The sequence below is a fragment of the Carya illinoinensis genome, chromosome 15 (genome assembly GCF_018687715.1).
Source record: "Carya illinoinensis cultivar Pawnee chromosome 15, C.illinoinensisPawnee_v1, whole genome shotgun sequence".
Classification (NCBI taxonomy): Eukaryota; Viridiplantae; Streptophyta; class Magnoliopsida; order Fagales; family Juglandaceae; genus Carya; species Carya illinoinensis.
In genome coordinates this window covers 33,521,543-33,545,460 of record NC_056766.1, presented here as the reverse complement: position 1 = coordinate 33,545,460, position 23,918 = coordinate 33,521,543, and the positions used below count along the sequence as shown (strand labels likewise).

Below are 23,918 nucleotides of genomic sequence, written 5' to 3'. Positions count from 1 at the left end.
TGAACTTACTGCTACCGACACCAGACAGTGAAAGGTGCAGTGAGGTGGCGATGGACGAGTTGGAGGGTAGATGTGGGCAGCGAGTTTGTTTGCTGAGAGAGAAAAGAAAATGAGGAGAAAAAGGAAATGAGGGAAATGATTTTAGGATTATGGTATATGGGCGGGCTTTGGGCTTTAAAATTGGGTTTGGGTTAAAACATCCTTAGGCCTTGGTTTTTTAATGGGCTAGATTATTACATACGATTAGCCAACTAGAATAGAAACCACTTTATCTCTAAAGTGAGTACACTCAGAACAAAAATGTAGATACTAACATAATAATAGAAGCCACATTTTATACCCACAGTAGGACAAATAACATAATAGAGACCACAACTATAACCTATAGCAAGGCCAGTAAAAGAACAGAGGCCACAATTTTTACCCATGGCAAGGCCTGTAACCAAAGTGAAACATAATCTTATACTTGAGGAGTTTTAGATACAATGCCATAATAGAACACTATATTGAATAGATAAAACCAAAAAACCAAATAAAAATCTTAGACGTCATATTCACATTATATGCAGTAGATAAATAAAGTATAAAAATGCTTATGGAATAAATATCTCATTTCAATGTTCAGATATAGGGAATAGTGCAATAAATAATAGAGGTTGTTCTCATAACAAAAATACGCAAGTTTTTTTACAAAATCAACCTCAATCATATTTTGCAAAGTCTAGTATAAGAGCAATACTTTCTTAACTTTTGCAATGTGTTATATAAGCCTTGTAACTGAATAGTAGCAATGTCACAACCTAGACTACAAATCACTTGTATTATAATAACTCTATATCATTGAACCAACATAAATTAATATAATTCTATTATTTAGACTACATTTCAACAAGAACCAACTCCTTAGACCATAAAAGGGTATTCAATGGTTTATAATGGCTCACATGCAATGCTCCCAATAATACAACTTCGCCAATAGTCAACCCAACCTCCTTGAATTTTGCCTAAAACCTATTTCAAACATGACATCATGATTCACATTCACAACCTTGACATATTAGAATACCAAATTCAAGGTCAAAAACCACTTCCTCCTATGCCCATGATATCTCAAAACTGACCTCCACTCAAACCAACATGGTCAAACCAATTTTACAAACACAATCTCAATCAACAAAATTTTACAAACCGTCTAGAGACTTAATAACTCAAGTTAATTATAGTTGGACCAAAAATTACACGAGAGAGAGAGAGAGAGAGAGAGAGAGATAGAGAGAGAGAGAGAGAGAGAGAGAGAGAGAGAGAGAGAGAGAGAGAGAGATCATAAAACACTTATCACTGTGAAGTGAGGTGGTGGTGCATCTGGACGTGGTGTAGAGGGTTCCATTGAGCATGGTGGCCTGCCTAGTAGATGGCGACAGTGTGGTACTATGGGGTGACCTTAAACACAATACCAACCACATAATGGGGGGGGAGAGAGAGAGAGAGAGAGAGAGAGAGAGAGAGAGAGAGAGAGAGAGAGAGAGAGAGAGAGAGAGAGAGAGAGAGAGAGAGAGCTGAACATAGGAACTTATTGATGTTGTTGTTTTGGGGTTCCTTATTTTCTTTCTGACCTTGTGGGCTTGGTTTGTAAGGTACTTGGGTGTAGGCCAAGTATAATAGAGTATGTATGAGCCAACTTTGAGCTATTCATGAGTGGTTTTGTTCATTTGTAGTATGGGTGCTACTCGCACCTCCCATTTGCCTCTGCATGGGTCAAGGGGTGGGGGGCAGTTTAGGTTCGTGAACTCCAACATTGCCCCCGTGGGTGGGTGCCTCGTTGGGATGTTGGGGGGGTGGATTGGCTCCCAATTTGTCCGCTACCCCTTCCAACAATGCATTATAGATTCCTGAGGACCGGAATACAGATATTACATAATACAAATCTTACACAAAAACTCTAAAAAAGATCATAGAAAGCATTACATATAGCACATATCCAAACAAAAACCAAAACCCAAAGAAACCTATAGAAAAAAAAAATCTAACAAATCCAATAGAAAAATCTACAAAAAAATACATAATTAATTCTAAATAAGTGCATAGATCCACTAACCACTGATGTGGTCATGGGTCATATAGATATGTGCCAAAATCTTCAGAGATCTGTGGGCAATTCTGTATGGCCCATGGTCGTGGCCGTATGTAATTAAGCTCACATACCCCTCACAACATCATCTACAATCGCAGTTGCCAGCCACAGAAGTTAGAACTCCCTGCCCATAGAGTTCTAACACAAGTTGTGACCCACGAAAATGGAGAAAACTCCCCTGTCAGCTTAGAGGAGGAGGAGAAGAAGAAGGGAAGAGGGAGGAGAAGAGAAAGGAGAGAGAAGGTAGGATGATGGCTACTAGGAGAAGAGAACAGGGGAGAATGAAGCATGGGAGTAGAGGGGACCACGGTTGGGAATAGAGGAGGATAGAAATGAGAGGCGAGAGTAAATTTCCCTTTTACACTTAGGATTATGTTTCGAAAACAATGCCGATATCCTTTCATTACAAATCTGTTATATATTAATATATAATTATATATATATTACGTATGTCAGCTGGATGGGGTATATCTTGGGTGGGCTTGGGCCTAGTCCCTACATGTATTTAACATGCAGACGGATGCCTAGCAGCCTGCATCTAATAGGTGAGGCCCCTTGCTTTGGCTAGGCAAGGTCAGGTAGGGAGAGGGTGGGTGCATGGACAGGTGGTGGGGCCTTGCTGCCCACTCCTAATTTGTAGCTCTAACAATGATCTCGTTTGTCTATCCATTTAGACTACAACTGTTTTATGTATGGTATGTACTTTGAATGTACTAAAATATCAATATCTATACAAGGGTAAGCAGTAGCTTTAAGGCAAAGACCTAGCAAAGCTAGATAGTTAAAAGTTAATATATGTAACGACAGTCTACTCAATTAGGAAGAAAATTAGAAATTAAGGAGAATCCATACCATTATAAACCCCATCTTCTGCGATTGGACTAGAATCCATATATACCAAAAGGGCTATTCAACCAATAGAACATATGGTTGGTAAGCTCATGGGCATTTTCAGAGGTATTAAAGTCCTTAGGACCGTATATATATGTGTGTGTCTTTCTCTAGATTGACCAAATACGAGGTAGGAATTGGCTACAAAATCAAGTTTTTACACAATGTATGGTGTGAAAATAAACGTCCAAATGGCCTTTCATGGTCTTGTTCAATACTGGAAAAAATTGGAAAAGAGGGTGCTCTAGTGAGGTTGATGGGCTTATGGAGGTTTGTCTATGGAAAAAAAAAAATCAGTAGATTTCTCATTTGTTATTCTTTTATAAGTAAATAAGAATTTTATTGATGAAAATAGAAGTCATAGATCATGTACATACAATGCATAGAAAAGAGACTTGAATATGATGATCAATAGATACACTAAAACCATGAACACTTGGTCCATCTTAATCTATTGCAATGCCAAAAAAAATAATGTTGGAAAGAAGTCAAGTTCATCCATTATCCACTCACAATCTTCAATACTTCTATTGTTCATTTTCCAGTAATCGCACTACAAAGTGTTAACGCCTAAAAATGACATAACAGACTGGAAGGGGAGAATGATCCATTCTAGATCCTGCTGAGGTGATTCTAGGCCTTGATCGGTGTTGTATGTGCCCTAGTAGTGGTCCAATACAGCTGTATAGTGTTAGTGTGTACATCCATGATGACAAACAGTAAACAAATGAAGGAAAAGTAAAAAAAGATGAACACATAGATTTACATGGTTCTACACTGGATCTACGTCCATTGAGGTTTGGGGAGGGGAGAATCTATTATAATAAACTTGTTTTACAGTCTCTCATGGTCTCTCATCCTCACAATATAATAGATTTTGAAGGTTTCTCTCCCAAGTCCAGACTCCATCGCTGGAACCCATGTTTTGAGGTTGAAGAAACCTTACTCCAGAAACTGGCCAAAAGTCCCCCTCACCTTTATCTCCTGCTCTCCCCTTGCTTTATGTCATTTCACCCATCCTTTATATCCCCTTCTCTCTTTTCCTCCTAACAACCTGACAAGCACCTGACCTTATCTTTCTTTTTGTCCCCTTTCTCTCTCTCTTCTGTTGTCCTCTAGTGATTACCCTTTGATGGGCTAGTCTTTGAGAACTATTTTTGGCCTTGTGATATTTTACCCTCTTATAGTTGCCTTCAATTCTTAACAGAAATTTTGCTCAGAAAGCAGACCTTGAGAATCTTCAAAGGTAAAATATGAAATCGAATTGATTCGCCTTAGTTCATAGAGAAATAAATTTTGGGAGCTGGTCCCTGTTCAATCGTTCCCCTTGTGTTAAGCAATAAAGATTTCTGAATGTGAGACTAGGCTGGAGATGGGCTCGATTGTGTAGAGTGCGAGTGCGTAGCTTGGCTTGGTGAGATAAGTGAGAGATAGGCTTGACTGTGCAGAGTGTGAGTGCGTAGCTCGGCTATGGTGAGAGATGTGAGAGATAGGCTCGACCGCATAGAGTATGAGTGCGTAACTCGGCTATGGTGGGAGATATACTCTATTGCGTAAGGTGAGAGCACTTAGCTCAACCATGGCGGGGTAAGTGGGAGATAGGCTTGATTGCATAGAGTGCGAGTGCGTAGCTCGGCTTGGCAAGAGAAGCGGGAGATAGGTTCGACTATGTAAGGTGCGAGCGCACAGCTGACTATGGAGGGAGATATAGTCTACTGCATAAGATGGGAGCACTTAGCTCAGCCATGGTGGAGTAAGCGAGAGATAGGCTCGACCCTGTAGAGTGTGAGTGCACAACTCGGCTTGATAAGAAAAGCGGGAGATAGGCTCGACCACGTAAGGTATGAATGCGCAACTTGGCTATGGCGGGAGATACACTCTATCACGTAAGGTACGGGCGCTTAGCTCAGCCATGGCAGAGTAAAGCTGGAGGTAGGCTTGACCATGTAGAGTGTGAGAGCGTAGCTCGGCTTGGCGAGAGAAACAGAATTTAGACTTAACCGCGAAGCTCAGCTATAGTGGGAGATGTACTCTGCTGCGTAAGGGGCAAGCGCAAAGCTCGGCTACGACAAGAGATGTACTTTGCCACGTAAGGTATGTACAAAGATGGTTAGGCAGTCAAGTGACTTGGCTACCTATTCGGGCACTTGGTAGGTGGGGTTGTCCCTGCCCTTTCCCAAGTAGGGTACAAGCATGAAGCTCGGCTACGGCGGAAGGTGTACTCTACCATGTAAGGTGATCACGAAGGTGATCGGGTAGTCAAGTGACTTGCTCGCCGATTCAGGCACCTGGGAGGTTGGGCTGTCTCTGACCTTTCCCGCATGCTGACTTCTTTAGAGGAGGCCAAATAGTGTGTTCAAGTTGAACTTGCCTAGTTAATTGTTGCTCTTGGCAAGGGGGCCGAGCAGCACATGAAGGTTGGGCTTACCCTGAGTCTTTAGAGGAGGTTGAGCAGTGCGTTCAGGCTGAACTCGCATCGTTGACCCTTGTACTTGGCAAAGGGGCTAAGTAGCACGTTAAGGCTGGGCTCACCTTGAGTCTTCAGAGGAGGTTGAGCAGCACATTCAGGTTGGACTCGCCTTGTTGACCCTTGTGCTTGGCAAGAGGGGTCGAGCAACACGTTAAGGTTGAACTCACCTTGAGTCTTCAGAGGAGGTCGAGTAGCGTGTTCAGGTTGAACTCGCCTTGTTGACCTTTGCACCTGGCAAGAGGGGTTGAGCAGCACATTAGGGCTGGGCTCGCCCTGAGTCTTCAGAGAAGGTTGAGCAACGTGTTTAGGCTAGACTCGTCTCGTTGACCCTTGTACTTGGCAAGAGGGGCCGAGCAGCACGTTAAGGCTAAACTCACCCTGAGTCTTCAGAGGAGGTTGAGCAGCGCGTTCAGGCTGAACTCGCCTCGTTGACCTTTGCACCTGGCAAGATGGTTCAAGCAGCACGTTAGGACTGGGCTCGCCCTGAGTCTTCAGAGAAGGTTGAGCAGAGTGTTTAGGCTAGACTCGTCTCGTTGACCCTTGCGCTTGGCAAGAAGGGCCGAGCAGCACGTTAAGGTTAAACTTGCCCTGAGTCTTCAGAGAAGGTTGAAATTTTTTGGCGGAGATGCTATCCTTGGGGTAATGTCGGGCAGTCGAAAGATTGAACTCGCACTTCGCCGTGAGGTAGGCTAGGCCTCCTTAAGTCTTGACCAACTTGTTGACCCTCAATGGGAAGGTAAGCAGATGATGTTTGTCCATGCTACAAAAGTCAAACCAATTAGTGTAAATAATCACTTAAATTCGCAAACTTGAGCTGTTTTGCTGATGTGTGGTGAAAAATCGAGGCATTATCCGTTTGGTGTTCCATTGTAAGAGATGGCATCTTCGGAGTAGTGTTGGGTAGTCGAAGGACTAAACTCGCACTTTGTCGAGGGAGGGGTAGGGATGCCTTAGGCCATGCCCTCCCTTTTGGTCTCCCAATGAGGTAATCTGTTGAACAACTAAGGAGCTAGTTCGCATTTTGTCGTGATGGGGACGAGGTAATTCATTTTGGCAGTTGAGAGGCTGGGCCTACTCTCCTCCATGGGGGTGGCTAGACCCGCCTTTTGACCCTTATAGGGGAGGTAGGTCGGGGTAAGTTGTTAGGTGAAGGAAGGGCTAGACCCGTTCTCCCTTGAGGGAGAGAAAAGATGGCTTTAAGGCTCATTTCACCATTTTGAGCCCTGTGGAGAGGTAAATTATTGGGCAAAAACTTGACTCACTAAAAAATGAGTAGCACTAAAGCTATCCCAAGTGCAGGAGGATGTCGTGGAATAATTAGGAATAAATTCCTAAATCGTCTCCTCAGAAAAAGTTACTTAAAAATCAAACTCGTTAAAAAGGGTGAAAAACTTCACAAAGAGAAAATAAAATGATGGTATGTGCAATGGATGGAAAAGGGTACTAGTAATGGACTAGATTCATGTTTTTAGATTTTGATTGTCAGATTGGAATGTAAAGGACTAATAGATTAGACTCAGAAATTAATAAAACTAAATTAAGAATTAAACTAGATTAGGAAGTAATTGACAAAACGTGTACTGAAAATTAAAAAGCCCCAAAATCAATGTTCTAGGGTTCATCATTGTATTCAAATCACAAATTCTCAAATTAAACCACCGTAATTGTAATCACTATTAAAATGAAAGCTTAACAAAACGATAAAAATAAATAATATGAATGAAATGAATAACAAATAAATTACTCAAACGTCTAAATCAAAATTCTCCAAAATAATTTAGAAACTGAAAACTGAAATGAAATAGCAAGTAGGGAATTGAAAAGATCAAGCCAATTGAATGGAGATGAAGATTCGAAGCGGTGGAGAAGGCTGAGTTGCAGTGGCAATTGGACCCCTCAAGGAGTTCTTTAATCTGCTGTAGTGTGAGCGAATGATCCAGTGGAAATTGTGTAGCTGTGTGAATGATTGATTGTATGAATCCTCCTCTTTGAATCTGAATGAAAATCAATGAAAAATAATGAATTGTCAGTGTTTCTCTACTCAAAACCGAGTTTTCCCAGCCAAGAGTCGGCCATAAGATGTAAAAAAATCATCTATATACTCTGACGGCGGAATAAACCCTGATCTGTAAAATACGATATTCGCTCGAGCGGAGTATCGAGCGAACATCGAGCGTTCGACTCTGCCTAAGTTCGCTCGAGCGGCCTGTCGAGCGAACATCGAGCGTTCGACTCTGCCTGAATTCGTTCGAGCGGCCAAATGCCTCTGCTCGAGTGATCCCTTTTCCTGCAACTCGCTCAAGCCCACTGTTGAGCGGAAGTCGAGCATTTGAATCTGCCTGACTTCGCTTGAGTGGCCAGAAGCCGCCGCTCGAGCGATATGTACCATAAACTATATTAATCAACAGTTGATAAAATTAGAGCAGAAATTCATGCTTTTAATCAATTAAAATCACAACTTTGATTTATTCATTTTTCCATATAAAACCAATGATAAAGTAATGAAAGAATTAATATATATTGGTTCCAAAAGTATTAAAAATGTAATAATTCAGCTCAATCACCTACTCTCCTCTATAGGGGTGGCTAGACCCGCCTTTTGACCCTTATAGGGGAGGTAGGTCGGGGTAAGTTGTTAGGTGAAGGAAGGGCCAGACCCGTTCTCCCTTGCGGGAGGGAAAGGATGGCCTTAAGGGCTCATTTCACCATTTTGAGCCCTGTGGAGAGGTAAATTATTGGGCAGTCTGGGACTGACTCGCTTTTATCTGTTGACGCTCATAAGAAAGGTAAGTTGTTGGGCAGTTGAGGACTGACCCTCACTTTGTCGCCGTAGGGATCAAGCAACCTTAGGTATTACGCCCATCCCTTTGGTACCTCATGAGTAAGGTAAATGTTGAACATATGAGCAGTCGATCCGCACTTCGCCATGATGAGGACAAGGTAATTCGTTTGTGTAGCCAAGAGGCTAGGCCTACTCTCCTCTGTGGGGGAGGCTGAGTTGCCAGGGGCATTGGACCAGCCTATTGACCCTCATAGGAGGGGTAGGTTGTTGAAGCAGTTTGGGATGGGATCCACTCCCGCCTGTTGACGCTAACAAGGTAGGTAAATGTTGGGCAGCCGAGGGCTAGCCTGCACTCCGTCGCGGGGGGGATAAAGCGGCCATAGACATTATACTCTTCCCTTTGATATATTGCGGGGAGGTAAGCAGTTGGTGGAGATAATGCTGGTGGAGACGTTTGAATGATGTTCGAGTGGGGTTGTGCAACTGGTGTTATGCACCATTGGAAATAATTATGCTACAAAAAATAAAATTCACACAAGTTTTGAGGGAGATAAATTGGAGTATTTGAACTACTATAGCCAATTTTTGCTTGATTGGATATGGCCTACTACCAGTTGTCATTTCTTCTTTTCCTTGCCTTTCCTTGCTTTTCTTTTATTTATTTATTTATTTTTTGCATATCCTTTGAGATGCATGCTTGTCTATGGTTTGAGTATGGCGGCTGGCATCTGGTATCGATTTCTCGCTTGCACCTAGTTGAGACTGAGGCTGTCCAGGGTATGCATGTAACATGCAAGGTGGTCGGGGTGAGTGCATGCAACATGTAAGGTGCCCGGGGTTGTGCATGTGGTAGCCACGCAAGTGAGGTAGATGGCTGTGAGCCTATGCTCGACATTTGTGCTAACCGATAAACCCCTTGTCATGGAGTGGCATGGCTGAGGATCATCTGGTTGACAAGCTCATGGCCAATGAGAAGCCTGACTGAGCAATTCACGTGGTCGTAGAGTTTGTCTAACCAAGCAATTGTCACGGCCATAGAGTTTGTCTAGGTCGGGTGTTGCCCTTGGGGTGGTCGAGACATGTTTGATCGAGGAATGCACGTGTTGTTCGATGAGCCAAAGGGTTTGATCGACCAGTTTATTGGCTGGTCGAGGAGTTACAAGTCAAGGGCCGTGGGCGAGGAGGAAAGGGCCTTGGAGTCTGTATGAAGAGTTGTCACTGGCCGTGGAGTGAAGGGCTCTCCAGTGGGTGAGGATAGACCTCAGCCGTGTAGCATGGCCAAGGAGTGGAGGCCTTTGGCCGTGGAGTTATTCCAAAATGCTAATAGCTTGTGACTAAGGGACCTAGCCTGTAGGGGAGGAGTACCACGGTGGTAGTGGTTGTGTTGCCCACGGAACACCCTCAAGACGGTAGAAGACATCGGTGGTCTCGGCGAGGGGCTCATAGTAGTCTGCCATGAGCTCCTCATGTGTAAGTTGTGTCTTTGAGCATGGTTGCGGGATAGCTTGCTCCTGCCGTGGCAGTTGAAGACCATACCGACGGAGATAGAAAATGTCGGCAGTTGCCAATGCTCCTACCATCTCACTGCTGGACTAGGCCGCGGCCATGTGCACGGGACTGCACATGGTTGGTGCAGTGAGGTTGCTATTGTGGGGTCACATTTGCGGACCATCTCCAAGGAGATAGACAGTGGTGGTAGTAGGTTTGGTGACAGTCGGTGAATTTTACTTGGTGTTCCATGGTGGGGTTGTGGAGATCATTGGGCGCACATTGCCATGCATCGTGGTACAAGGCCCTGGGTGCGGCCCAGCTAGTGGGGGCCACTGTGGGTTAGATAGAAACCTCCAGCTCCCTATGTGTTGGCTGCTGGTAGTTTCACCTAGCTCGTGGCGGGCTACCGTGAGCTTCTATCGTGTTGTAGGGCGTGCTTGCACTTTGCATGCCATGCATAGTCAGGACGTAATGCCCATGCAGGAACTGTGCACTTAAGTGCACATTGTTTGTTGGCTGTGCACGTGCCTACGCTCTGTGTATTTTTGTGAGCAGTATTTACACTACTCACTTAAATACACTATGAACTTAAAAGCACATAGAGTAGTGGGCGCTATTTAAGCTCAACTAGTAGGAGAGTTTGGGCTCTTGGCTCACATGCTGCGTGCATGGAAAAGCATTTTAAGTGCATTGACTAGGGGAGGAAAGGCTCACTTGCCCCTTTTCTACAGTAGAGCTTTTCATAAAAATAAAAGTGAGAAGGCCAAGAATACTGATTTGAAGAGTTTCATTTGCTCCTTCAGAAATTATTGAGCACGCAAGGAAAATGGTCTTCTTTCGCTTCCAGTGTAAAAAGTAAGTCAATTGCACAAACGACGCCATATGTTAACGCTTGAAAATGGTACAATAGACCGGAAGGAGAGAAGGATCCATTTCAGGCCCCGCTAGGGATTAGTGTTGAGTGGACCTCCGATAGTGGTCCGATGGAGCTGTATGGTGTTAGTGCGTACATCCATAGTGGCAAACAATAAATAAATGTAGGAAAAATAAAGAGAGATGAACACACAAATTTACGTGGTCAGCATTGGGCCTATGTCCACAAGGGTTCGAGAATGGGATAATCCACTATAATAAGCTTGGTTTACTGTCTCTCATGGTCTCTTATCCTCATAGTATAATAGATTTTGAATGTCTTTCTCTCAGGTCTGGATTGCATTCCTGGATTCCATGTCTTGAGGTTGAAGAAGCCATCATCTAGAAACTTGGCCAAAAGTCCCCCACCTTTATCTCCTGCTCTTCCCTTGCTTTATGTCACCTTACCACTCCTGTATGCCCCCTCTCATCTTTTCCGCCTAATATCCTGACACCACACCTGACCTTCCCTTTCTTTTCTATCATCCCCCTTCTCTATTTCTTCTTTTGTCATCTAGTAATTGCCCTTTAATAGGTTGAGCCTTAAAAACCATTTTGATGATATTTTACCCCTTACAAGAAACATGACACTATACTATGTCTCCTCTTATGAATGGTCAAGCCGATACAATAGGCCAGTGCTTTTTTTCTTTTTCTTTTTCATATAATATAATTCAATGGTTAATTGACATGGTTATGGATGGCTAGATTTTTGAGACCGAATGTTTTTGTTATTCCTAATAAGACGGTTTCTTTCATTGCTTTCTTCGTTCATAGTTCAATATTCTGGTTAGGTTTCTTATTTTATTCCTTCCTTGTTTGTAATTGATTTGATTAGAATGATGGAAAAGGATATTTAAAGACAAGCCCACACCGGATAAGGACCAAACTAGGTCATTAAAGTGTAAAGAAATGCTACATATCATCCCACACTACACACTTTATATATTAAAATATTAATTTTTATTTTTTTTTATTTTTTATTTTATTTTATTCTTATTAAACTAATTAAATTATTCTATTTATCATCCACACACTACATATTTATTATAGGAAAAATGAAAAAAAAAATTAAAATAAATATAATTTGTAAAGTGTGAAGATGACAAGAAGATTTTTCCTAAAGTGTAATTCCACTTTTTTGTACACGAGAGAACAATATCTACAATGAAGTGGGTGCGGCTACTGAGTCACATAAATTTGTCCCCTCAAACTTACTCCTTACGTAAATTGCATTTTTATTTTAGTTTTTTTTTTAAATATTTTTTTCACATCTTTAAATATTTTTTAGAAATAAACAAATGCACATCTTCACTAATAATCACTTTCTTAACCATTAAAAAAGAGAAAAAAAAAATAAAAAATAAAAAATAAAACAAGCAGAAGGTAACTTTAAGGGGACAAACTCATAGAACCAAGTATCGTTTTCCATCTATAATAGAATGGGGGTGCGGTTACAGCCTTTGAGGCGAAAGATCAAGACCCTCTCAAGTTCTTGTCCAAATCTCAGAGGAAAAGATCTAAAAATCTCCCAGAGCAGTTTACAGATTTACTGTGTTTAATACAAACTTAAATTACTTGAAAGAAAATTTACCAATTCTATGAGAGCGCATAGTTCTCAACTAGTATGGTTAAAATTTTACATGAACTGATCAATTGGAAGAATAAATGACAAACAAAAATGCATATAATACAATTATTATTGTCAATACAAAGCAGTCCCTCATATGAACGCTCTACTTCTACACACTGCCGGAAATGAAGAATCTATAAAGAGCAGAAGCATAAAATACATCATCTATGATTTGTTAAGCGTTCGGTTTTTTATTTTAATTCGAATTTTCGGAGCAGCAGAAGTGCCTTCCGATGCCTCAGGTTTGACATCAACCCTTTTTGTCAAACTATCTGATCCCCGGCGTTCGTTTGCAACCCTTTTGGTCACAACATCAGATGCACTGGGTTCATTTGGATTCAATTGTGCAGGAGCCAACTTCATTCTAGGTTCCCCTTTCGTAGTTGGCTCTACAGAAGACGAATTAGTCTCCTTGCTCAGTAGCTTTGCCATCTCCTTTTCTTTCTGCTTTTTCTCCTTCTTCAATCGCTTGCGTTCCAAATACTCGGGGTCATCTCGGCGTTCTTTATGGTCTTCACGCTTCCTTTTCTTTTCCTTGCCTTTCTTCTTTTTCTTCTTCTTCTCCTTTTCATGCAGAGAAGAGTCTGTCAAGCCAAGTGAACCACCCTCAAGACCACTTCTACCAACTGAAAGAGTTTGAAGAGATGCGAATTTTTGCGCATCAGCATCTATATTGTTATCTTGGATGAAGCTAGATGATAATGGAACATCAGACTGAAGTCCTGAAACTTTGCTTGAATCTGCAGTGCACTGGAGTTCTTTTCCAATTTCGTCACCATCACTTGCAGGTTTTGCACTACCAATGCTGGCAGTCATTCGAGAACCATGATCATGGCATGAGTTTACTTCCTCAAGATTTTGGTTGCTGATGCTTACAACCTCCGCAAAATTCCTTTGGGGTGCATCCACAGACACAGAACTACTTGCCCCATGATCAGTTTCGTGTTGCCTACCCTGAGATTTCTCGACAGTTTGGTTATCAGCATCCTCAGTTCTACTGGTGGCAGCAGATTGCTTGACCCTGATTTTAATAGATGGCATCTTACGTTCATGACCGCTGGAAACAGTGTCTGCCTCCTTGGAAGCCTGAGGATTAGCCAAAACTTCATGTGAAGGGTTCGGGATGTCAGGAGGTGTCTCCAGAGGATGCAGCGTGTTAGAAGGTGGTTCTGGATGGTTCAGGTTATCAGAAGGTAAGTCAGGAAGTTTCATTTCAGGAACAAGAGATGAAATAATGTTCTTCTGTTCAATGGAAGTTTCTGCATCACCCATAAGCAATGTTCTAGTTTCTCTGGGCACTCCGCATAGAGTTGGGGACCTGAAAAATAAGAGTTCACGTTCCAACCAAAATTAATCTTATAAAAAAGAAAAGAAGAGAAAAGAGAGTGCTATCTTCCATTAAGATGCAGAAAGCAAAAATCTATTTCCAGCGTACATAAGCCAAAGAGAACCAAAAGAATTGCAAGAACATTGGAAAAAAAAGGGAACAAGTAACTTAATATAATTTTTAAGTAAAAACGTGAAAAAACATGTGATTAATTCATGGAAACTTATTCCAACGAAACTACCCATTATTGAAAGTCAAAACAATTGGGGACCAGGAAAAAAAAGCGAATTAGACAGAAGAAAGAAAGAAGGAAAGGGAATTCCTACCTTCCTGCAAGGATTTGTATAATGCAGAACAAGTGGTGCCGAAGAAAAACATTGTTGAACCCAATACGACCATCAAGTAGGAGAAGTAAAGACACAAGAACCTCGCTCTTTATGTTATCATTAGAATCAGATCCACCACTTATCTGACATAACCGCATAGCATGTACACCCAATTTCACCTGCCCTGCAATTAGAAAGGCAAATACTTTAGCAATAAAAGGGATTATACAAAAGTAAATCCACAAACTGATGTGGCTTGATATGATACGTCACATTGTAAAGTTACTTTTATTGTAAAATAAATCTAACAGATTCTATGAAACCATGTCAGTCTGAGTTTACTTTTGTGTAATCTTTTTGTGTCTGTAGCAAGTCTCATTGGGAAATTATTAATAAGAAAAATAATGCACCATCATATAAACCACTTCCCCCACCCCAAAACACCCAAAAAACTAATAATAAAAATCTAGGATCTATTGAAACAAGTATCAAGGGAAAAAATAATTCCTAGGATGTACCAAGGAAAGGCCCAAGCCACACTTGGGCCTATGCTCCAAAAGGAATAGTCAAGATTGCAACTGAAACCCCTTGGAATCATATATAAGACAAGGTTTTCTCATTCCTAAGCAAGGTTGGATTTCATTAACCACATTCTGATACTAAATTTGAGATATTACAATCCCCCCACTAAGTTCTCAACATCCACATCGGGCCATTTCATCATATGTAGCATGGCTTAAGTCCCACATTTTTTGTTAGATTTGACTTTGATATCATTTGTAACCACCCAAGGAAAGGCTTAAGCCACATTTGAGCCTATACTCCAAAATGAAGGGTCAATGTTACAATTGAAACCTTTTGAAATCATAGAAAAGACAAGATTTTCTCCCTCCTAAGCAATGCAGATCCCATTCACTACTTTTTTGTACTTAATCCAGGATATGACATAGGAAACCACTGAAACAAAAAAGCACAAGCCCACGAAAACAACTGTTGCACAGCAGGAAAATAGTGCAGACCTCTGAAAGATGGCTCTTCCTCTAAATATTTTATAAACAATGACAAAGCTGCGTCAATGCCTTTACAGTGGAATTCTAGATCAAGAAGTGCCCTACTTGCTTCAATTCGAACTTGCCATATTGTCTTGAAATCCCGAAAAGGTCTTATAAGTTCTATGACACGATCCTGCAGCCATTCCAATAAAGTGAACTTGAGGGCCAAGAAATCTTAAAAGCAGTGTGATGGGGACAAGAAAACACATACAAGAGGTATGAACTCTGAAAGCTTTAATGCAATCTGTGTCAGGGTCCGGATACAACTGACTGTTAAGATCCCATTGTGGCTAGGCATCAGCCTGGTACATGTCAATCCCAGATATATGAAATCAATTACAGGTAATTATGGGTCATAGTCCACAATATCAGATATGCAAGGAGTTAAACGCACCTGTCAAATTGTAAAAGTCTGTCGATGCGCTTGAGAAGAGATGTTAAAAATAGAACACTCTGGAACAAATTAAAGGACAGAAAGGTAAGTTCTCAAAACATGTGCTAGCAGAGAGAACAAAAATTGGAATCCTAGAGAAGTATTTACCATATATGTTCATACCAGAGATAACAGGAAAGAGAGAGGAGTAACATCAAATTCTTGTGAGTTGAGCAATAAATGCAGTGGCTTCTCTAACAAAAATTTCAGGCAAGCCAAAAACAGACCAAAAGAAAACTATACCACCTTTATATAGATTAGTCAGTCAAACTCTGTATACATTATAGAATATGCAACAAATCCTAGAAACCTGAATGATCCAGCAACACATTAAAAAACACCACCATAGAAGATACAGAAAAAAACGATTTTCTCTAGAATCCAAGCCCAAAAGGTTGTTAGAAGCTGCTCAGACATTTAGCAGTTAGTGTGACATTGTAAGTATCAACCAAACAAAAGACAGCTCTTGGATCCTCACAAGCTGTATATTGACCAGGATGCACCCGTTAATTAGTGAGTCCTAATCACCCAGTATTACAAACACTTTGGACGTTCATATCCAATGCAACTGACAAGACAGCAAAGTGGAATGCTAAGCAGAAAAGGGAAGTTCAAACTCTTACATGTATGATAGTCAGAGTGCAAGAATCAAAACACCTTAAAGATATTTTTGTATAAACTTATATTTCAGTGTGAATTAAAAGAAAAGTAACTGGTGATCTTTACAAAGATGATGAGTAAGCATGCAAAGATCTATTTTGTTAGTACAGATTCATCAAAGGTCATCCAGCAAATAGCTTTGCAATATGGGCCAATTCACAAAGTATTCAGCTTAACAGCAAGTAGAAACATAACCTCATTTACTTGCCAGAGTCAATATGAGGATTGCCGTCAAACCCTTCATAATGGCAGATACAGATTTTTCAAGAAATGCATTTGATTACGAAACTATAAAACCATTCTTCAATCTATTTCACTCTTGAAGAAGAAAACCTTAGCTGCTTTAAGGAGGTCTTCCAAGACAAAAAATTGAACCTCAGGATGCTCAAATTTGAATCACTAACAAGCTAGGTTTATAACTCCCCTACGCCTTCTTTTATTTTTTAAGTAAAGATGCCTCAATGGACAATTAAAAGTTATTTTTACAGAACTAATAATCCTTTGGAAGGTAAGAAATAAGCATGAATTTCAGTCCAGCATCAGTTTGATAGAATACTGCAGACAACTACCAACACTACCAAATACTAAACAAAGATTAACAGCCAGTTGATCCACCATAGCGCACCATTAGCAAAAAAGTTGGAAGTAATGAATAGGCGATGAGATAAAAACTCTCAAAAGCACCATGTACAGTTTGTGCTTGTCGTTAAAATTTTTTTATTTTTGTCAAATAAATTACTTACTTTAGTAATTAATAATCAATATAATTTGAAAAATGAACTGGATTTGAATGGGATACCTTATACAAAAGTATGGTCTATTTCTGTATTCACAAAAAAAAAAAAAGAAAAAAGAAAAAAAAAAGATCTTCAAATAAATAAGAAGATTTTGTTGATTTCTTTCTAGATCGAATTAATTAATAATATAATACAATGACTCCTTAAAATAGTAAGTCTTGTGTATCAGAATGAAATGTAAGATAATGGGTATGTTTATTTCTTTGCCTGGTACGAGAGAGAGAGAGAGAGAGAGTAACAAAAGCCAACAGTGACATAAAAGGGCAATTGAAAGAAAATAGTAGGCAGCTTGAAATGGGATACCACCTAGCAAAAAGTTACTGTGAAAGTTGAGCATTGTCCACTTAATAAAAAAATTACAGCATCTAAGAAAGAAGAACCAAGGAGAATAACAAGATTCACAAACCTGTTGCCCAAATTCAAGCTCACCGACTGACTGGACCAGTGCAGCAAGCCAGAACACATCAGAGTAAGTATTACCGTTGTTGTCGTTATACTGTCAGTAAATGAACCAGAAAAAAAGGAAAGAAAGAAAGATTAAATCATGTCAACCACTGTGCATAGTGAAGATTTAATGGGACGGAAATATGAACTTTTTTTTATAAGTGGGGTGGAAATATGAGAAATTAATGCTGGCTTAGCACATTTCAGGGGGAAGAGGGATGGGAACTAGAACAATACGTTCCAATGATACTCCAAAGAAAATAATAATCTTCTAGCCAATCTCTTTGGTGATGTGGATACACTTTAGAATGGCTTATATATTTGAATCAAGAACCAAATTAGTGCTCTCTTGGTCCCAAAAGTTTTGCATGTTCAAGACCATGATGGTGCTATCCCGGTTGAACTTGAGTTTTCAACATGCAAAATTTCTTCAGATACTGAAGATGCAAAAATAGTTACAAAAAATGGGGCAAATGATTACCAAGGAGAAGACCAGTGTGATGATAAAACCGATAGTGGGTTATCGCATTATGTGGTTTGTCACAAGTGATTCATGCGATTAAATTCACTACAATGTAACAAACAACTTTAGCAGAAGGTTTTATCTATGGCTAATTGTTCTAATTGGAAAATGTAGGAAATACATTGACACTTCATGAAAACCTTTTTGATAAGTAATTTTATTCAACCCCAAGGGGTTGGCCCAAAAGGTGGCCTTGCTCTTGGAGTATCACTCCCTTCAAGGTCCAAGGTTCAACACCTCATGGGTGCAAACAATCCTTTAAGACCACACCCCCTGGTGAAAAGCCAGCGATTTAACCAGTTCCTGGTAGGAAAACTTCCAAGGGTGCAGTGCACAAGACCGGGGTTTACTCTGCAAGAGTGGGTTCGAAGGGCCCTGCCTTGAGGTTCCCCAACATTAAAAAAAAAAAAAGATAAGTAATTTTATTCCAAGACCAAAAAGGTTTCAACCATCACTTAGCAAAAACCCCATGCAGACCAAGTAAACGGGTCGGTTGAATCAAATTCTCTTTTCCTTTATCAAGCTTAAGCGACTTCACCCCATTCCTGTTATCATGTGGACCTTGATTCTTATTCCCTTCCTCCAATTTAAAAAACGTGGCCAGTTTTGTTCCATTTGTTGTTAGCCGAGCCTTTGTTGCCCTCTATGCTAACCTTGAGCTCCCCACCCTTGGGTCTCTTCTCAGCAGGCTGTGTGACAAACCCGCTCTTGCCCAAGTCCACCTTTGTTGATAAAGAAGCAATAACTCTTTCATTTCAATTTGCTTCTTTCTTTCTTTTTTGATAAGTTCAATTTGCTTCTTTCTCAATTTGCTTCTCAGCAAGCTCTTCCCTCATGCCGCAAAAGCTTATAAACAAGCTCTTCCCCAATTATCCATTAACATGAACAGAGAAAACCAGAGCAGGGGCTTGGCATGGCTCAACAGTGAATTTCTACCAACCCAGACCTTCAAAACCGTTCAGTATAACCATAAAACTTTGATGGGCTCTTCCACCATACTTGGCAAATGCTAAATAACGCCATGAGCGTTGGTGCAATGTTGGGCCAAGTACGCTCTGTTTCCATCACTGAGTGAGTTCTATGAACTCTGGATATCCCTCAGCCTGTAGCACCGCTTCCAACATTTGCAGTAGTCACCCTACACCAATACAACTCAGGGAGGCAAACCACACAACCCCTCTACCCTTCTCCTCAATATTCATTGTAGTAACTCCTTGTTTCCATTTAAAGCTCAAAAAGCCTTCGATTCGACCCAAAAATGGCTCAACAGACCCATCACTAACATGTTATCACTGATAAGACAAGAAACAGAGAGAAAAGAAGCTATTTCCAATGAGAATCACGGCTTTATGATTTTCACACAATTAGAAAAGAAAAAAAAAAGTTGTTGCTTAGCAGTCAACACCATGCAAAGTACTAAAAACACAAAATTTGGCATTGCCACATTGAGACATAGCACGATTGAAGCAAAGGGATATTAACACCATTTCTTTAGAGGTTTAGCATAATCAAATTGACTTATAAAAATGGAGTCTACCAACTACAATAAAAGGAAAAGAAACAATAGTGTGTGGGGCTCCCTTTATTTTATGATAGATAGAATTTATTTTAAAGATGTATCTTAAAACAACTAGAGGGTATCTAATGTCATGTTATGAGATATTAATGTGTTATTAGCAAGGTTAATGAAGCTTACATTCATTGGAGAAAGCAATTGGATAGTTCTAAGAAATATGCAATTCAAGCTTCTTGCATCCATGCTATTCCACAGATTTCGGGGTAGGCAACATTGAGAACCTTGTCCCCAACCCAAAGATCATGCCATAATTTAATCCTAAACCCATCACCCACCTCAAGACTAGTATGTCTAGAGAAAGTCCCCCATCCTCTACCTATATGCTTCCATAGCACCACCCCATGTGGTCCATTAACCTCATTTGAACACCATTTACCCCAAGCCTCACCATATTTAGCGTCTATTACAGCCCTGCACTAAGCTCTCCTTTCATGTTGGTATTGCCACAACCATTCCCCAACAAAGCCTTATTAAAAACCATTCCCAATCCTCCACCTTGGATTGGGGTGTATACTGTAACCCAATTCAGAAGGTGAAATTTGAACACATTCCATCGCCCCCATAGGAAATCCTTTTGAAGCTCTATATGGTTGCTAGCACACAGTGGGATCAGAACAAGAAATATGCAGGCGGTTGGAAAGAGTGCTTCCGATCAAAGTGACCCTTCCACCTTTGGACAAGCACATCCTCTTTCAAAAAGGAAGATACACCATTTTTTTGATTACCCCATCCAAAATAGACTCCAACTTGAATGAAGTGACCCAAAGGGAGGCCGAGATATCTCATAAGGAATGAGAATACTTTGCACCACTAAGATGTTAGCCCAAATATCCACATTTGGGACATATTCCCACTGGAAATAATCCAGACTTTACAAGGTTTACTTTCAATCTGGGAACAACTTCAGAGCACAAAGAAGTGCCCTCAATATTCAGAAGTAGTCTTGGTTGGCCCCGAGAAAAACAAAGGTGTCATTTGCAAATTAAAGATGAGAGATATTGAGAATGTCGATGCTTATCTCCCTCATTGAAAATCCTGAAAGGAATCCACCATCTACAATACTTGAAATCAATTTGCTGAAGGCTTCTATTACAAAAACAAAAAGTAATGGAGATAAACCATCACCTTGTTGCAAGCCTAGAGAGCTGTTGAAGAAGCTTGTTGGTGTGCCATTCACCAATATAGAGAAACAGATGATAGAGAACAATGCTTAAACCAACACGATGTCTCCCTGAAACATCATCTCTCAAGCATGTAAAGTAGGAACTTCCAAATGACTGGATCATAGGCATTCTCCATATCCAACTTACAGGGACCTCAACTCTCCTGACTTTTGCCTACTATCCAAGCATTCATTAGCAATAAGCACCAAGTCAAGGATTTGCCTAGCTTTTATAAAAGTGTTTTGGGATTTCAAACAATTTTTTTCATCAATGTACTCGTTCTATTTGCCAACAATTTTGATACAAATTTGTACATCCAATTCAGAAGGCTAATGGAACGGTAATCCTTTATGTCTACCACACCCGGTTTTTTAGGGATAAGGACAATGAAGTTAGCATCGAGGCTTTTTTCGGATGTTTTGTTTGCATGGAACCTGTGAAACACCCTCATGATATAACCCTTTGACCACTTACCAGAAAGTTTGGAAGAAGGCCATGGGGAATCCATTGAGGCCTAGAGCCTTGTTGCTAGCAATGCATTTAACACTTTACATATCCCTGGCTCATCAAAAGGCCTCTCTAGCCATCCCACTTCCTGCTGGTCTAGTGACTCAAATACAAGTGTGTCAAGCTTCGGTCTCAAGTGTATTGTTCAGAGAGTAAGTAGTAGGCAGTATTGTACAATATGTTCTAAGATCTAAGGCAGATTTGATGATAGTACACCATACACTGCCATCATCTTAATGGTATTATTCCTCTTAAGCGAGTTAGCTACACGATGGGAGAACTTTGTGCACTTGTCCCACTCCCTCAACTGTAGTTCCCACAGTTTTTGACTCCAAGAATTCTCCTCCACGAGTGTAGCCCTTTCAAGATCCATAGTAACCTGAATTTTAGGTGCTCTCTCAACTTGATAGTACTCCCACCGCCTCCACACCCTCAAAACACTAAAGTACCTTGAAGAGAGAGTTCTTTTGCCATTCCACATTATCAAATGCATGTCCATTCTAAGAATCTATCAACTCTCGACCATGCTGGACCACGTGAGTGAGCCGCCTACAAGATGGATATCCAAGTGATCTTGCTCTAAGATGAAATTCGAGACATCCACCATAACTGAGTTGATGATAGAGCCTCCCAATCTTTCACTCAGAAACAGAGTTATGCTAAAGTCATCACCAATGCACCATGACATGCCCCACAGGCTACACAATCCTGCCAATTCACCCCCACAATAACCTTGCAGTATTATCTAGACTAGGTCCATAAACAACTGCGAAGGCCCAAAAATACCATCCACAACATTCTTAGATGTATGAGCCACTGTAAATTTGCCTACACAATCTTCCATTTTTTCAAACACCCTCTTATCCCACATTGCCAATACTTCCTGAAGCCCCATCGGATTATAAGTAAGATCAACCCACTTGATGACAACCCCACAACTTCTAGTTGGGCTTAAATTAATAAAGTCCAACTCCATCTTCTGCAAGTATACAATGTCTACTTTCCACTGCAGAGCTGATTTTCAGTTATAAGTAGTTCATTTTCATTTTCAACTTGAACCTTAGTTTAAAATTTCATTTTCAGCTACCCCACTCCGTTAAAAGACCACTTTGGCTATTACAGAAATGTGTAGAACAATGAAATGAACTTTCATGCACTATTGATAGGCTTAGCCTAAGGGTAATTTTCTGTTTTGACGCATATTTCCATTCAATCAAACAGTAATTGGAGCATAACTGATATTGAAACTTTAAATTAGGGTCCAAGTTGCACTGTATCAATGTTTATGGGTAAATTAAGAGAGAAGAGGAGAGGAGAAGGGGAAGGAGGAGGAGAAAGGGGGGGGGGGGGGGGGGGGGGGGGGAAGCTCCAAGACTTCAAGAGTTAGTTTATACAATCTGGCTATAAAACCTAAATGATTTGAGGTTTTGACTGCATTAAACTTGTAACTTTTTTATTATTATTATTTTTATATGACGAGGGAACCACCCCATGGTAGAGCCCTTAGGACTCACCCATGGAACGTAAACCCCCGGAGAGACTACCACAGCAACCCACAGCCATGGCCTCCCACTTGAATCGCAGTCTGATCCTAGGGGGAATCGAACCTATAACATGGGGCACATGCACACAAGTTTGCCCTTACCACTTGGGCTACCCTCTGGTGGGTCTTGTAACTTTTATAAAGATGAGATCGAAAAATCATGAATGGGGCTTCTCTTAGTATAGACTACTCCCACTGTTAAGCTTCCTTACCCTACTCATTCCATACTAAATTACAAGTTCCTTTAAATCTTTACAGAAATGCAAACAAGAGGCAATCAGGAAAGATATTCTTTGTGGTTGTTCTATCATGTGAATATTGCTGGCAATATCATACAAGCAGTACCAAAAGCATAAGTACCTTCAAAAGTTGTAATATAAACTCAACAGCTTCTCTTGGACTTTTCTTGTCTGCAGCTCTGACCATAGCTACAGCATGTGGTATGGCCTGAGAAAACCCAAATTAAAAAAGAAAAAAAGGATTTTCCTAGTTGCTATGAACTCATAGAAATTTTGTCCTGTAATATGTGGCATGAGAGTAATATCCTAAGTATCACTCAAAAAAATTTGAAGTGATACCCTCTAAGTTTTCTAAACATTACATTTTTATTAAAAAGTGCCAAAGGTGCAATCCTAGTAGACAACATGTACACAGGAGAGATAGCTATCTAGAAAAGAAGAAAAATATACAAGAAAATCATGAAAGCAAGGCCCTGAAGTCAATATAAGATTTCCAAAAAAATTGTATTGAAAAAGAAAGTTCGCTTGTTCAGAATTTGTTCACGATTCTCAAAAGTTCCTATCACTCCTTTATATGCAAATATGAATACACTAGGTCTCTTTTCCTTCTTTCTTTCTTTTTTTTTTTTTAAAATTAATAGAAAGGATGAAATGAATGTGTACAATCTAAATAGGGCATCTCTTTTATCTCTTCTCTGCAACAGTTTATGTCAGCCTAGAGAAATGAAGGAGCATCTATTCTGTTTGGTTAAGCATAGTTTCTAGGCTAAGCATCAGTTTGGGCTGGTCAAATTTAACTTCCAATTGCTTCATTCAACTCTAACAAGCCATGAAAGCTAACAGGTGATAAATTGGACATTAGAAAATTAACAAAAAATTTAAAATATAAGGAAAATTTGCACTCATCGTCTAATCACCAACAAAAATCAGAAGGAATTAAACAGCCTTGATCAACTTCAGTAACTGAAGAAAAACTTAAACTGTAAAGCACAATTAATAAAAATAGTTCAATCATATA

General features: G+C 40.3%; 1 protein-coding gene across 3 annotated transcripts in view; it reads right to left on the bottom strand.

Annotated features, from left to right (window-relative positions):
- Positions 1–12,230: 12,230 nt before the first annotated feature.
- Positions 12,231–23,918, bottom strand: part of LOC122296385 (transcription initiation factor TFIID subunit 2) — a 58,477-nt gene continuing 46,789 nt past the window's right edge. For all 3 annotated transcript variants that reach the window (XM_043106017.1, XM_043106018.1, XM_043106019.1), the window contains 7 exons: positions 23,022–23,108; positions 17,312–17,401; positions 15,410–15,468; positions 15,227–15,317; positions 14,983–15,148; positions 13,964–14,147; positions 12,231–13,628 (listed from right to left, as the gene is read on the bottom strand). In XM_043106017.1, the coding sequence (XP_042961951.1) occupies positions 12,476–13,628; positions 13,964–14,147; positions 14,983–15,148; positions 15,227–15,317; positions 15,410–15,468; positions 17,312–17,401; positions 23,022–23,108 (1,830 nt within the window). In that variant the 3' untranslated portion in view covers positions 12,231–12,475. The remainder of the gene's footprint in view (positions 13,629–13,963; positions 14,148–14,982; positions 15,149–15,226; positions 15,318–15,409; positions 15,469–17,311; positions 17,402–23,021; positions 23,109–23,918) is intronic.